The sequence below is a fragment of the Pseudorasbora parva genome, chromosome 10, assembly GCF_024679245.1.
Source record: "Pseudorasbora parva isolate DD20220531a chromosome 10, ASM2467924v1, whole genome shotgun sequence".
In the NCBI taxonomy this organism is placed as follows: Eukaryota; Metazoa; Chordata; class Actinopteri; order Cypriniformes; family Gobionidae; genus Pseudorasbora; species Pseudorasbora parva.
The window spans coordinates 29,352,236-29,367,196 of record NC_090181.1 but is presented as its reverse complement, the minus strand read 5'-3'; the positions used below and the strand labels follow the sequence as shown (position 1 = coordinate 29,367,196).

Here is a 14,961-nt window from a genome sequence, read left to right as displayed (position 1 = left end):
CACTATGAAGTTTAGTGCTACAGAACGAGCAAAATTTCTTTTTGTTACATTTTTCCTGGAGTCCTGTGTTGTGTGATTCTTGAGAATAAGTTCATTTTTTGTACCTTTGAAATGCAGTAGGCTATACTTCATAAGCAGTGATGCATTTTTAAAAGAGTCACTTTTAAGGTGTTTGTGTTGGTTTAAGGGGACACCTAAGCTATTTGTAGTGATATATGAATAAATTCAGAGAGGGCAGTTTGTGGTTTTATGGTGTACAAATAGAACAGCACAAACCACAGGGCTAAACTTGCCAGAAACGTGGGTTTAGAGCCTTTGGTAAGTTGTGTTTGGTTGAAATTCAGCTATTAGTGGTAGAAATAAAACTTCAAATTTCCTCTTCTACAAATGTTCCAACTTAGAACTGACAATTGCAGACAAATTACCTTCAGAAGATTTTCTTACTCGGTTTGATTTGCTTTTCCTTAAAGATATGTTACTCTATTAAAATATCCGCTCATTCATCCACAAACCAGAGCAGGTGGCCAAGATCCAAAACATTTTCATCTGGACAGGTTTTCTTTATCCTTCATCACCACTTAAGAGGCAATTTTGCTCGGAAATAAACTCCTTTGCTTGGTTTCTAAACATGGCAGCCTTGCATAAACTACCTATGAATAATGTTGTATGCTATATAAATATGATGCTTTTGGTGGAAATCAGAAATTATCTTCTTATTTTAATCTTCTTATTTTTATTAAAATAAGCATCTCTTTAAAGGCCCAGAGGTAAGTGCCTTTTGTGTTTTTGAGCAAAGTTGAGCATTTAAGGTCACTTCAATATTTTTATCAGTGTTAAACTACATTTACAGGCTTCCGACTGTTGGTTTTTTTCCCATTGAAATTAGCCAAATTATATCGTTGAACCTTGGAAATCCACTGTAATCTATACATTTACCCTCCATTATCTTTCTAAGTTCCGTGACATTTCTGAAACGCCCTTTCCAAATTAAAGGACAGAAATGCGCCAGAGCCCGACATTATGAGCCATGTGCTTTTTAAAGCAGCGCCTACTCAATCTTCATCTATCTTAATGTGAGATAAGCGTCTGACAGTCAACTTCATGCCAAGTGCTAATTATTGTCATAATTATTGTTTTATTATATAAAAGCTATTTTTGATATGCCTGAACTCTGACAGGTTACTTATGTTGGACCTTTGCATACTTACAAATAAAAGGACATAATCCAACACTCATATACTTGGATGAGGAAGAGCACAGTTTTTATGCTACTAAATCATGTTAGTGTCTCTGACATTTATATAGGGATGTACCTTGCTTTTTATAAGGTCACATCTCTTCTCAGCCAACAAACTCACCAGTAGAGCAGTTAAATTAAAACACACTCCCCCACTGTGCATTATTAAAAGATTGATGTACTGGAGATATATAAGGATGAAAATTAGTATGAATGATCCACCTTTTGGACAATGTATGTAAATATCAGTATCAGCTGCTGATACTGATACAGCTACTTCAGTATAAACACACACACACACGCACACACGCACACGCACACGCACACGCGCACGCGCACGCGCGCGCACACACACACACACACACACACTTGTTTGTTTTTGTGAAATGTGTGGACATTCCATAGGCATAATGGTTTTTATACCATGCAGACTGTATTTTCTATCCCCCTATACTGCCCCTAAACCTTTACCGATCACAGGAAAAAATTCTTACTTGCATTTTTACTTTCTCAAAAAAACTCATCATGTATGATTTATAAGCATTTTGAAATAAATATGGGGACGTGGCCAATGTCCTCATATTCACCCATGTAATACCTATGTCATACCTGTGTCATTATACACATTTGTGTCCTCATATGTCACAAAAACATGCTCCCCCCCCCACACACACAAAACAGGATTGATCAAAGATTACAATTAATTTTAAACCAGAGATATATTCACTCATCCTCATGTCATAGAGTAAAGGCTCATTCTTTACATTTCGATTTAAAGCAGGGTGTTGTAAAACTGTCATTGTGCCAGGGTTCAGCAGATGTGTCTTCATGGGAACTTTATGAAAATCGATGACATGCGTGAACATTTCTGTGTGCAACTGTTGGGGCCTCATAATTTCTCAGCATGTGCCACTGGGAATTGCTTGTGCGTAGTTCTTCTCCCACCATGCTGCATTTTGTTTGGGTGTGTTCATCTGTGGAAAGTGATGTTGCTGAATTTCTAATTACTGCATAACTGATGCCGTTTGTAGGCTCTTAAGTGTATGTCAAGGAATGTTCAGCCTTTAATCAACAGCGTTATATTTTGGATGAATACGCAGAGTTGCTTTAAAAGTGTTTAAGAATATTTTTTTGTTGGTCAGAGCATGTTAAATGACCGATTCTCTTTGTTGTTTACCTCGTTTTTATAAATGATAATTTTGTTTTGCACCAGATTTGGCTTTTTAGAATAAGTACTTGTTTGCTGGTACTGATTTTAATTACAAAAGCATATATGTACCACATTTTCACATGTACAGACAAAGTGATCAAATTAGACTTTATATACAATAGATACAGTGGACAACTTTTTATTTCTTAACAGTTTGTACTTAACTAAGGACCCTATTGAAAGACATGAAATGTGTTTAACCCTCTGCATTAATTATTTATAAATGTGTTTTGAAAGTCACGCCATGTGCACTGTATAGTAATTTTGTACAATAAGAATTGTAATAGAAGCTAAAGACTATTTGTAAGTAGCAAAGAGGAGTGATTTTTAAACCACTACCCAACAACCATATTATGAATTTATGGAATAGCAAACTATGAGAAATGATGATCTACCCTGAGTAGAAAATATTCAGCAAGAAGCAATTTAACAAGAAGTCTTATATTATTATGCACAATTTAAGAATGAGTAATATTAGAATAATGTTACTGTGGCAAGGGGGGCGTGGTTCAGCGAGGTCTGCAGCGGGAGAGAGAGCCGCGGGACAAGCGGTACGTGAGTGGGTTGGAAGCAGATTAATAACACCTGTCTCTTGTTCTAGTAATGAGCGCGGAGAGGGGATAAAACATCAGTGGAACCGGAGATCGAGGAGAGAGAGAGCCCGGACGGTTGATGCCAAACCCCCCTCACAGAGACTGAGTAACCGGAAGCCGGAAGTGCCGACCCGGAAGTGATCGAGAGATCGTTGTTTATGAGATTACACACCGCAGTGTGTGTTGCTAACGTTTTGAGTTATAATAAAGAGAAAAGCATCAACCGTCCAGCCGACCCCTTGTCCTCTTCCTTCCTTATCATATCGAACTTTGCTACAGTGGTGCCGAAACCCGGGAAGGAAGTAGGACCGCGCCGCCGCCATGACTACTCCAACGCCCTCCGCCACGCCGTTTGCGGACATTATCACCTCTCTCGCGGCCCTCCACCAGGAACAACATCAGTCCATGCTGGAGCTGCGGGCGGACCAGGAGCGTCGATTCGAGGCCATCGTCCGCGGCCAGCAAGAGGACCGCGAGAGGTTCCGGAGCTGGATAGACCGGGAGGTTCGCACCGAAGCCGCCGGGCTCGCCAGCGCACCGGTCCACGTGCCCCTCCACAAAATGGGGCCACAGGACGATCCCGAGGCCTTCATAGACCTTTTTCAAAAAGCGGCGGAGGCCTGCGGGTGGCCCCGGGCACAGTGGCCGGTGCGCCTTATTCCATTGCTCAGCGGAGAAGCCCAGGCGGCCGCCCAACAACTGCCGGTGGCGAACCTCCTGGATTACGACGATCTGAAGAGGGCCATCATCCAGCGGGTCGGTCGGACCCCCGAACAGCACCGTCAGCGTTTCCGCTCGCTCGAGTGGGGGGAGACCGGCCGGCCCTTCGCGATGGCCCACCAGCTCCGGGACGCCTGCCGCAAATGGCTATTGGCCGGTGGAAGCGACGTGGACCACATCGTCGATCTGGTGGTACTGGAGCAGTTCATCGCTCGGCTACCCAAGAAGACCGCCGAGTGGGTCCAGTGCCACCGGCCCACGTCGCTGACGACGGCCATCAACCTGGCGGAGGACCATCTGGTGGCGTGCCCAGGGGTCGGCGAACCCCGACTAACCTCTCCCTCTCTCTCTCCCCCCTCTGTCTCTCCTTCTCCTCCTGTCCCTCTCCCTAGGTCCCGCCCTCCAGGGCCCCCTCGTATTCCCCCCAGAGGTCGGGGTGGAATGGGCCCAGGGCAATACGGGAGTTCGAGGGCCCCGCCCAGGGGGGCGGGGCTGCTGGGGTCGGGCGGGGATAACGGTTCCGGTTCCACCCCCCCTCCGCGCTCATATTCCAACCCACTCCCCGCCGCAGGGGCGGCGGGCAGGCCTGGGCTGGCCTGCTGGCGGTGCGGTGACCCGGACCATTTTGTGGACCGATGTCCAATGATGGACATCGGGACAATGATCCGGGTCCCGGACGTCCAGCGGACCACCCCTGATCAAGCAGGAGAGTACCAAGTTCCTGTGAGTATCAAGGGGGGTACATATCAGGCCTTGGTGGATTCAGGATGTAACCAAACCTCGATCCATCAAAGCCTGATGCAGCCTGGGGCATTGGATACAAGCCGCATGGTTAAGGTGCGGTGTGTGCACGGGGATGTGGTGGAATATCCGCTGGTCCCAGTCACGATACAGTTTAGGGGAGAAAATCATAGTGTTGAGGTGGCGGTTAGTCCCCACCTCCGGCATCCGCTAATTCTGGGGACGAATTGGCCCGCCTTTCCGGCGTTATTGGGGTCGATATGCGCGGATGCCGCTTGGGGGAACCAGGCTAGGAACGGGGCGGTGCGGGTGCAGGTTGGCGAGACTGATACGGGGCCCTCGGAGACGGCTTCAGAGGAACCGAGCGGGGTCGAGAGACTGATTCTCTCGGACCGCGATGACTTTCCTCTGGAGCAGTCTCAGGACGATACCCTAAAACATGCTTTCCAACAGGTCCGCACTATCGACGGTCAGTCCCTTCAACCCGCCTTGCCCGTCACGTATCCTTATTTTGCCATAATTAAGGATAGGTTGTATCGAGTGACTCAAGACGCTCAGACAAAAGTGGATACAACCCAGTTGTTAGTACCAAAGAGCCGCCGGGAAATGCTTTTCCAGGCGGCTCACTCTAACCCAATGGCGGGCCACCTGGGACAGGCGGCCACGCTGAATCGTTTAATGACCCGATTTTTTTGGCCAGGCATTCACGACAATGTGCGCAGGTGGTGCGCGTCTTGTCCTGAATGTCAGTTGGTGAATCCACTGGCCTCCCCAAAAGCGCCATTGCGCCCCCTTCCATTAATGCAGGTCCCCTTCGAGAGAATTGCGATGGACCTCATCGGGCCATTAGAGCGATCCGCACGCGGACATCGTTTTGCGCTAGTTATCGTGGACTACGCAACACGATATCCGGAAGCAGTGGCTCTCCGCAACATCTCGGCGAAGAGTGTTGCGGACGCACTGTTTCGTTTAATCTCCCGAGTGGGGATTCCGAAGGAAATCCTCACTGATCAAGGCACGGCGTTTATGTCACGCACGCTAAGCGAATTATACGGGTTATTGGGCATCAAATCGATTCGGACAAGCGTCTATCACCCACAAACAGACGGCTTGGTCGAACGATTTAATCGCACTCTTAAATCCATGATCCGTAAATTCGTACAGGAAGACGCCAAAAATTGGGATCGGTGGTTAGAACCCCTCTTATTCGCTGTGCGGGAGGTCCCGCAAGCCTCCACGGGGTTTTCCCCCTTCGAGCTTCTCTACGGACGGCAGCCCCGGGGGGTGCTGGACGTCCTACGAGAAACTTGGGAGGAGGGACCTTCTTTGGCCAAAAACGAAATTCAATATGTGCTGGACTTGCGAACAAAACTCCACACCTTGGGGCGGCTATCAAGGGAGAATTTGTTGCAAGCCCAGGACCGCCAAAGCCGGTCGTATAACAGGGGTACGAGACTACGCAAATTTACACCGGGAGAGAAAGTGCTCGTATTACTCCCTACATCGAGCTCTAAATTAATGTCGAAGTGGCAGGGGCCGTTTGAGGTCGCACGACAGGTTGGAGACCTCGATTATGAAGTGATACGGTCCGATAGGAACGGGGCACGGCAAATATATCACCTCAATCTCCTGAAGAAATGGAATGAGGTGGAATCAGTGTTGTTGGCGACGGTGATCGGGGGAGAGGATGATCTCGGGCCAGAGGCGAGCATCAAAGCACAATCGGTCGCATTGGCCCCTGGGGGAGATCACCTCTCACCGTCCCAACTCACTGATCTCTCAAAGCTACAGGCGGAATTCGCCGACGTGTTCTCGCCCCTACCGGGACGTACCGACTTAATTCAGCACCATATCGAGACCGAGCCGGGCGTGGTAGTTCGCAGCCGGCCGTATCGCTTACCTGAACACAAAAAAAAAGTAGTTCAGGAAGAATTAGGGGCAATGCTCGATATGGGAGTAATAGAGGAGTCCAACAGTGACTGGGCGAGCCCGATCGTTTTGGTTCCTAAAACCGACGGCTCGGTCAGGTTCTGTGTGGACTACCGCAAGGTGAACGCAGTGTCGAAATTCGACGCGTATCCAATGCCGCGGGTTGACGAGTTGCTTGATCGGCTGGGCACGGCTCGATTTTATTCGACATTGGACTTAACGAAGGGCTATTGGCAGATCCCCTTGTCTCCATTGTCCAAAGAAAAGACGGCCTTCACCACGCCGTTCGGATTGCACCAATTCGTCACGCTTCCCTTCGGCTTGTTCGGGGCACCCGCTACCTTTCAGCGACTCATGGACAGGATTTTGCGTCCACATGCCGCATATGCTGCTGCCTACCTGGACGATATCGTGATTTACAGTCACGATTGGCAGCGGCATATGCAGCATGTCCGGGCGGTCTTGAGGTCGTTGAGGGGAGCGGGGCTCACGGCCAACCCGAAGAAGTGTGCAATTGGGCGGGTGGAGGTAAGGTATCTGGGCTTCCACTTGGGTCATGGGCAGGTGCGTCCCCAAATTGATAAGACCGCCGCAATTGCAACCTGTCCGAGGCCCAAGACCAAAAAGGAGGTAAGACAGTTCTTGGGGCTGGCGGGATATTATAGACGGTTTATACCAAATTATTCGGACCTCACCAGCCCTCTGACTGACCTTACTAAAAAGGGGCTACCAGATACGGTCCAATGGACGGAGCCGTGCCAGCAGGCCTTCACCCGAGTTAAGGCTGCTCTATGTGGCGGGCCGCTTTTACACTCCCCTGACTTTTCTCTCCCTTTTCTGTTGCAGACTGACGCGTCGGACAGGGGGCTGGGCGCAGTCCTGGCCCAGGAGGTGGAGGGGGGAGAGCGGCCGGTGCTGTACATTAGCCGTAAGCTCTCGAAGAGAGAGGCTAAGTACAGCACCATCGAAAAAGAGTGCCTTGCCATCAGGTGGGCCGTTCTCACCCTCCGCTATTACCTTCTGGGGCGGGAGTTCACCCTCTGTTCGGACCACGCTCCTCTCCAATGGCTCCACCGCATGAAGGATACCAACGCGCGGATCACTCGTTGGTATCTAGCTCTTCAGCCTTTTAAGTTCCAGGTGGTCCACAGGCCGGGTGCTCAGATGGCTGTGGCCGACTTCCTCTCCAGAAATGGGGGGGGGGGGGGGGCTGCAGGCCGGACGGCTCCCCGGCCTGAGTCGGGCGGTGGGGGTATGTGGCAAGGGGGGCGTGGTTCAGCGAGGTCTGCAGCGGGAGAGAGAGCCGCGGGACAAGCGGTACGTGAGTGGGTTGGAAGCAGATTAATAACACCTGTCTCTTGTTCTAGTAATGAGCGCGGAGAGGGGATAAAACATCAGTGGAACCGGAGATCGAGGAGAGAGAGAGCCCGGACGGTTGATGCCAAACCCCCCTCACAGAGACTGAGTAACCGGAAGCCGGAAGTGCCGACCCGGAAGTGATCGAGAGATCGTTGTTTATGAGATTACACACCGCAGTGTGTGTTGCTAACGTTTTGAGTTATAATAAAGAGAAAAGCATCAACCGTCCAGCCGACCCCTTGTCCTCTTCCTTCCTTATCATATCGAACTTTGCTACAGTTACATAATTGTTTCACTTTAAATAGTCTTATAAATATTCTCAGTAAACAAATATTTTATATTGCATGGTGTGGTGTCTGCTTTGGGTACCAGATTTTTTCCCCAGATATGAAAACTAAACAGCAACAAATAATGCATGAAAAAATGATGGTAAAACCTTACAACAAGGTTAACATTAGTTAACATGATCTAACAATGAATAATACTTCTAGATGTTCAAATAAAACTTTAGTTATATGTTATTAAAATCCAAAGTAAAAGTATTTGTTAATATTAGTTAATGCACTCTGTACTAAATTTCTAAGAAATTCTGGGTTGTTTTTCAACCCATGGTTGGGTCAAATAAGGACAAACCCAACCGTTTGTTTAAATTTGTTAAGTTTTGCCTCGTTGTCGCCATTTCTGTTTAAAACCTGTTTGAAATAATTGCATAAATTATCTTTACGTGGGTTGTGCATCGGCACAGCTCTTGATGAAAATAATGTTTTGTGTGGCTGACAGTTACTGCACCGGTGTGGATACTGCACTTTGGAATCAGGGATTCTACGTCTCAGAAGTATGACCAAAATAAGAATTTTTACTGAAAAATGTCACCTGAACAAGTGAGTAACATTACTGCCACTTTTGGTCTAACCAGTTAAGCAAATAAATAATTACAATAAATTACGCTACCAATGGTGATTAAATCTAACGCTCACATCACATCAAACCATGCAGATTATTATTATTATTATTATACTTCTCAAATTGTTAATGTTAACAACATCAGCATTGCGTGACTACGTATATTTAGTGTTTATTATCGTGATTTCCATACAGTACAGTTGGGAATCATTTTTAACCAAAAAAGTTACGGTGTCACAGAAACGCCAGGCTCCATCGTCACCCACTCACAACGCACACCCTCTCCCGAATTCTAATCACGCACACTTGATCCTCATCACCACCCTAATCTACCACAGCACAAAAGACACACACACTCCATCAGTCACTGTCTGGTCTTGTCTATGAGAAGGTACTAACGTTCTTTGCTTTACCTCAGGACTCCCTCAAAGTATCCCTGTGATCTTCTACGTCTCTTGTCAGAATCTCCTCGTGTTTCCCTGTCCGGTGTGTGTGTCTCCAGCGAACTCTCCAGCGAAGTCTCCATTGATCATCTCCAGCGATCTCTCCAGCGATTCCCACTACCCTCACCAAGACTCACATTCACCTGCCCACCTGGACTTCACTTCAGTTTCACTCTCTGGTGCTCAATAAACTCAGATAACTAACACCTTTACCTCCTGCAGTCTCTGTACCCGTGACAGAAGACCGGACCGACACCGTGAGCACCAGATGAGTTCCCCGGATCCCTTCCAGGAGCTGGTGGATGCGGTGCGCCGCTCGCTGCCCTCACCTCCACAGGCGCCCGCTTCCGCATCCACCAGCACACCTGCCTCAGCACCGCTGTTTGCCAGTCCCATGGCCAACCCAGCGCCCTTCTCTGGATCAGCGGAGGACTGCAACGGTTTTCTCCTGATGCATAGATGCAACCGCACCTATTCTCTACTGAGCGATCAAGAGTGGCTTTCATCGTCTTCCAGCTGAGCGGCAAGGCACTACGATGGACGGAAACCTTGTATGCTCAAAAAAGTCTTGATTCCCTCTCCAGTTTTACGGCTCACTTCAAGGAAGTGTTCGGAAGCCCAGCATGGGATTCTTCGGTTGGTGAGCAACTCTATCAATTAAAACAAAATAATATGTCTGTACATGAGTATGCCTTGCAGTTTCGCACAGTGGCAGCCGCCAGTGGATGGAATGAACGAGCCCTTTTGACCACCTATCGGCAAGGATAAGATCCCCGTGCGCGGTTGCATCTCGCTGCATACAAGGATTCCATCGGGCTTGAACGCTTCATCCAACTCTCCATCCGGTTCACCACCAGTATGCACGCGTGACTCAAAGAGCACCAGGACCAGTGTCTGAGCCTGCCGTACCTCCGTCGACCAGAGCCCGTCAGCCCGTCAGCCCTCCAGAACCAGTCCACGAACCATCACCGATTAACCCCAGCGGAACGGAGAAGACGGTTGGCCAACAGCCTGTGCTTATACTGTGGGGCTGCCGACCATTACATCTCCAAGTGTCCTACACGTCCATCCAGGCCTTTGGTGCGTGTGATCTGTCCAGCTACATATAAGGGCCGACCATTGACCACTGTTGTGAACCTCATTACCGCCGATGTTTCCCTGTCAGTCGCAGCCCTCCTCGATTCCGGTTCCGCTGGTAACTTCATCTCCGGCTCCCTCTGTCGTCAGCTCCGCCTCCCAACGACCCGTACCCCGACAAACTTTCAAATTGAGTCCATGACCGGCAAGCCGTTAAGCAAACGGTACGTCAGCCTCCTGGCCAGTCCATTGAAGCTTCAGGTCGGGCTTTTTCACGTGGAAGAGACTCATTTACTGGTTCTGGAGGAATCCACCGCTGACGTGGCACTAGGGTGTCCGTGGTTGGAGCAGCACAGTCCTGTCATCTCTTGGAAGTCCGGTGAGGTGAGGTCCTCAAATGGGGAGAAATTTGTTTTAATGGATGTCTTTCTGCTCTGCCTGTCCCCATTACGCCTCGTTCCAGAAATATCGTGGTCTGTGCCACCTCTGTAGAAAGCCCCCTGGATAAGCGATCTGTTCACATTCCCGACTGTTATGCAGACTTCCAAGACGTCTTCTGTCCTCACCGGGCTTCCAACCTGCCTCCCCACCGGCCATGGGATTGCGCCATCGACCTGCTTTCGGGTGAGCCTGTACCAAGGGGAAAGATTTATCCCCTTTCCCTACCGGAGGAGAAGGCTATGGAGAACTACATCAAGGAAACACTCTACCAGGGCTACATTCGACCATCCACGTCCCCTGCTGCTTCCAGCTTTTTCTTTGTGGCCAAGAAGGACGGAGGCTTGCGGCCCTACATCGATTACCGAGCTCTGAATAAAATAACAGTTAAGTTCAGATATCCCGTTCCTTTCGTCCCATCCATGCTAGAACATCTCCGTGGTGCCACTGTCTTCACCAAGTTGGACCTGCGCAGCGCGTACAACCTCATCTGGATACGTGAGGGGGACGAGTGGAAGACCGCCTTTGTGACCCCTACTGGCCACTATGAATATCTGGTGATGCCCTATGGCCTGGTAAACGCCCCCTCCGTATTCCAGGATTTCATTCATGAGGTGCTCCGAGAGTTCCTCCACCGATCTGTCTTGGTTTACATCGACGACATCTTAATGTACTCCCGGAGCCTAGCCGAACATCGGCGTCACGTTGCGGAGGTCCTGCAACGCCTGAGGAGTTCCAGCTCTACCTCAAAGCCAAGAAATGCTCCTTCCATCAGCCCTCAGTGCAGTTCCTTGGATACTCCATCTACAGCAGTGGCATCCGGATGGACGATGGGAAGGTGGACGCAGTACGGACCTGGGGTATCCCTGTGATCTTCTACTTCTCTTGTCAGAATCTCCTCGTGTTTCCCTGTCCGGTGTGTGTGAACTCCAGCGAACTCTCCAGCAAACTCTCCAGCGAATTCTCCAGCGAAGTCTCCATTGATTATCTCCAGCGATCTCTCCAGTGATTCCCACTACCCTCACGAAGACTCACATTCACCTGCCCACCTGCACTTCACTTCAGTTTCACTCTCTGGGGCTCAATAAACTCAGCTAACTAACACCTTTGTCTCCTGCAGTCTCTGTACCCGTGACATACGGACTGTTGGATTTGTCCATATTTGACTCAAAATAGGTTGAAACCACCTATAGTGAATGAACAGTTGTATGTTTTTAAAAAACAAACAAAATGAACAAAGATTAATAAATGCTTAAATATATTGCTTAGAGTTTATGTTAACTATTGCATTAATGTGTTACCAAAATTATTCATTAGATCCCATTCTATAGATCATTGAGATATTCTAAGAAGTAAAGAAGTACTTTGTGCTTCACAACTTTCATCAACCGGGCTTGTCTTAATATATATATATATATATATATATATATATATATATATATATATATATATATATATATATATATATATATATATATATATATGTAATATTTACACAAATTTACAATTACATAAAAGTGGATAAACATATGGAATTATATGTATGGATATATAATGGTGGTTTTAGCCACCATGAATGGTTAAAAATGAACTTTAAAGGTAGTGGAGCATCAGAACACACCAAATACAAGGATAACAATGCCACAATGTGGACTTTCATGAGTCAGCAAAAGAAATTGCTTTCCTTCCCAGAAGCTGGGAAGCAGTAGGGTTAGGAAAAGTACTTTAAATGTATATTACACTCGAGTTCAAAAGCCAGTCAAGGGAACCACCCTTGAGCATACACTCGGTTTAGTGCCAGCATGGCAATATTGTTTTATGATTCCAAGATCTGTAAATTTCCTGACCTATTATATAATATTTAAACTCAATATCTTCATTTTCCCTTAATTAACACATTTGAGCCAAGAGTTTTCTATGGACAGCAACCAATCTCATGGAGTCATTAGTCCTTATAGTCCCACTCATTATGTTAATAACCCGTAAGTAGAAGATAAACAGGTTTAGTTGAGGAGCGTGGCGTGTTCATGAATCTATATTTACTTCTCAAAAACATCTGCATGCAAAAGGCCCCATTTACTGCCAGTTTAAAGCCAGTTCACCTTGCCAGCTTGCATAGCTCTTATGCATACTAAACAAATTTCATTTTAGACTTTTAAATAGCTCTCGGATGACTAATTGGTAAGCAGCTAAAGTTTGACATTGCCATTGTTACATGTTAATTAGACTAATTGCATGGCCGTCAAACATGTTAACAATGAGCATTCAGTCCATTGTGTGAGGGCACGATGGCTAGACAAAGCAGAGTGTGCTGGAAATGAACAAATCTCATATGCCCTGCTGTGGGATTATTCTACACGCCACACTAGCCATGTCTGGGAGCCAGGATGCATGGTAGAAGCCTGTGGTCTTCGCCTCTCCCCGGTGTCTCCAGTGGTCTAAGCTGTGACTATCCCCTGGTGGCCTGGCTCCAAAACCAAAGGTAAAGAAAGCTATGGAAATGACAGCGTTGCTTATAGAGGTTGAAAAATAGATATGTTCTGCGATCATCCTTTGAACTATTTATTCTCGGATTTACTCACTATAGCGTTAGCGTCTTCAAGGAAACTGCAAATTAGAGATGGCTCTTTCTTTATATTTATTCGGTACCTTACCATTATTGCTATCCAAAGGTTTCACATTAAGATTCCCCTTGTGTCTCAGTAACCACCAAGGCCATAAAAATGCGTCATGAATATGTTGTGGCGTATTTGCTAAAAGTGTCTGAGATGCATTTCCTCTTATATACAGTACCGGTTCCCATGGTTGTATTTAAGCAGCTACTTGATGCTACCAGTATGCGCTCACAGTGTGATGGGTTTTTGTTCAGATGCCCAACAGATGCCTCAGGAATTATTGCCTGTTGGCATCGATGGCACTAACAGCTGACTGAGCATCTCTTGGTTTTTCTTAAAGAGATAGAAAATAAAAATTCTTTCATCACATAACTCATCCTCATGCATTTTGAAAACCTATATGTTGGTATATTTCCAGAGGAACAGGGAAAAAAGAGCTGTCAAGCTCCAAAAAGGAAAGAAAAACAAGCTGCCTTGACTTCTGAAGCCAAATACTGAAATTTAAAATGGATAATTTTTACCTCTGCCAAAACTTGGAACAAGCTTGTGTCCGTGTCTAGAACAAAAAAAAAAAAAAAACACATTAATGACACTGATGATTTTTTTTGTAACATACATTACTGTATATTATATGTTTGTTGTACTTTTTATGGTGCAGGTTTTACTATACAAACAATATCTACAATACATGTTTTCTTTATAGTCTGTTACAACACATTTTGCCATGTGTCTCAAATCATAAAATGGCACCCCTTAATTTATGTTCATTAAACTCAGCCACGAATAAACACAAATTATAACAAAAATTATATTCCATTTCAAAATGCAGGGTATGTTTCCAATGTATTTCGAAATGGCTGTTGAAGTTAAAATGTTTTGAAGTAAACACCAGCATTTTAATGTCTGCTTTTATATTTAGAAGCACGAAAGGAACAAGTTTTTTGTCTTTTCCTCTGTCTGTGGTGTAGATATTTATAAAGAGGGACCAATGCCTGCATGGTTCTCTACCACAATTTGTTCTGTAACTGTTGACTTTTGCATCCATCCTGTTTCCTCATGTGTAAAATGACCATCTGTGCAGAAGTCTTTAAAGATCCCGGGCTCCTCTCCAGGGGACATGCTGACCGGCCATATAAGCAAGTATCTGCACCAGATTGCTTTATTATTTGAGTATTGGTGAGCATAAATAACATCTGAAAGGTCAAATGAAGCTAGTTTAAATCAAACCTACTAAAAGTGCTGCAAAACTGCAAGCTTGTGGGTTTACAGTCTCCTTAGCCAAGAAATGTCAAAACATTGAAGGCCCCAAGAGGCAGCTATCAAAGAAGGGAGGGATCCTAAAGTAAACTCAGAGTCCACCCAAATGACCATCAGCCCGGCCCTGTACACAAATGGACAGCTTTAACTCGGGGGAGAATGAGTCACAGTCAGTGTGGTGTCACACATAAATACAGTGCATATTGAATATTGTACACTCTTTGTTGAACGTGCACACATATGCAGATACTTTATGCATAATCTCTTTGCTTTCCCTAATGCAGATTTGCACACTAAATGCGCGCTCACTGTTTGTACTGTGCTTCACACATAGTAAATGCAACATTTTATAAATCACATCCTGTCTGGATTAGTTTGTACTCAGTTTTTTAATATCTTATATATTTTACTTAAAGTTGCGCTATGTAACTTTTCCGTC

At 46.4% G+C, this 14,961-nt stretch overlaps 1 protein-coding gene across 1 annotated transcript; it reads left to right on the top strand.

Moving 5' to 3' along the window:
• The first annotated feature begins 2,942 nt into the window (after positions 1 to 2,942).
• Positions 2,943 to 8,017, top strand: LOC137091401 (uncharacterized). Its single transcript, XM_067455784.1, has 2 exons — positions 2,943 to 4,483; positions 7,798 to 8,017. The coding sequence occupies exons 1-2, from the start codon at positions 3,362 to 3,364 to the stop codon at positions 7,798 to 7,800; spliced, it is 1,125 nt and encodes a 374-aa protein (XP_067311885.1). The 5' UTR covers positions 2,943 to 3,361; the 3' UTR covers positions 7,801 to 8,017.
• Positions 8,018 to 14,961: the final 6,944 nt, after the last annotated feature.

What these genes read in the sequence shown, in the direction of transcription:
- LOC137091401 (XM_067455784.1), top strand. Translation starts at nt 3,362, where the DNA reads ATGACTACTCCAACGCCCTCCGCCACGCCGTTTGCGGACATTATCACC.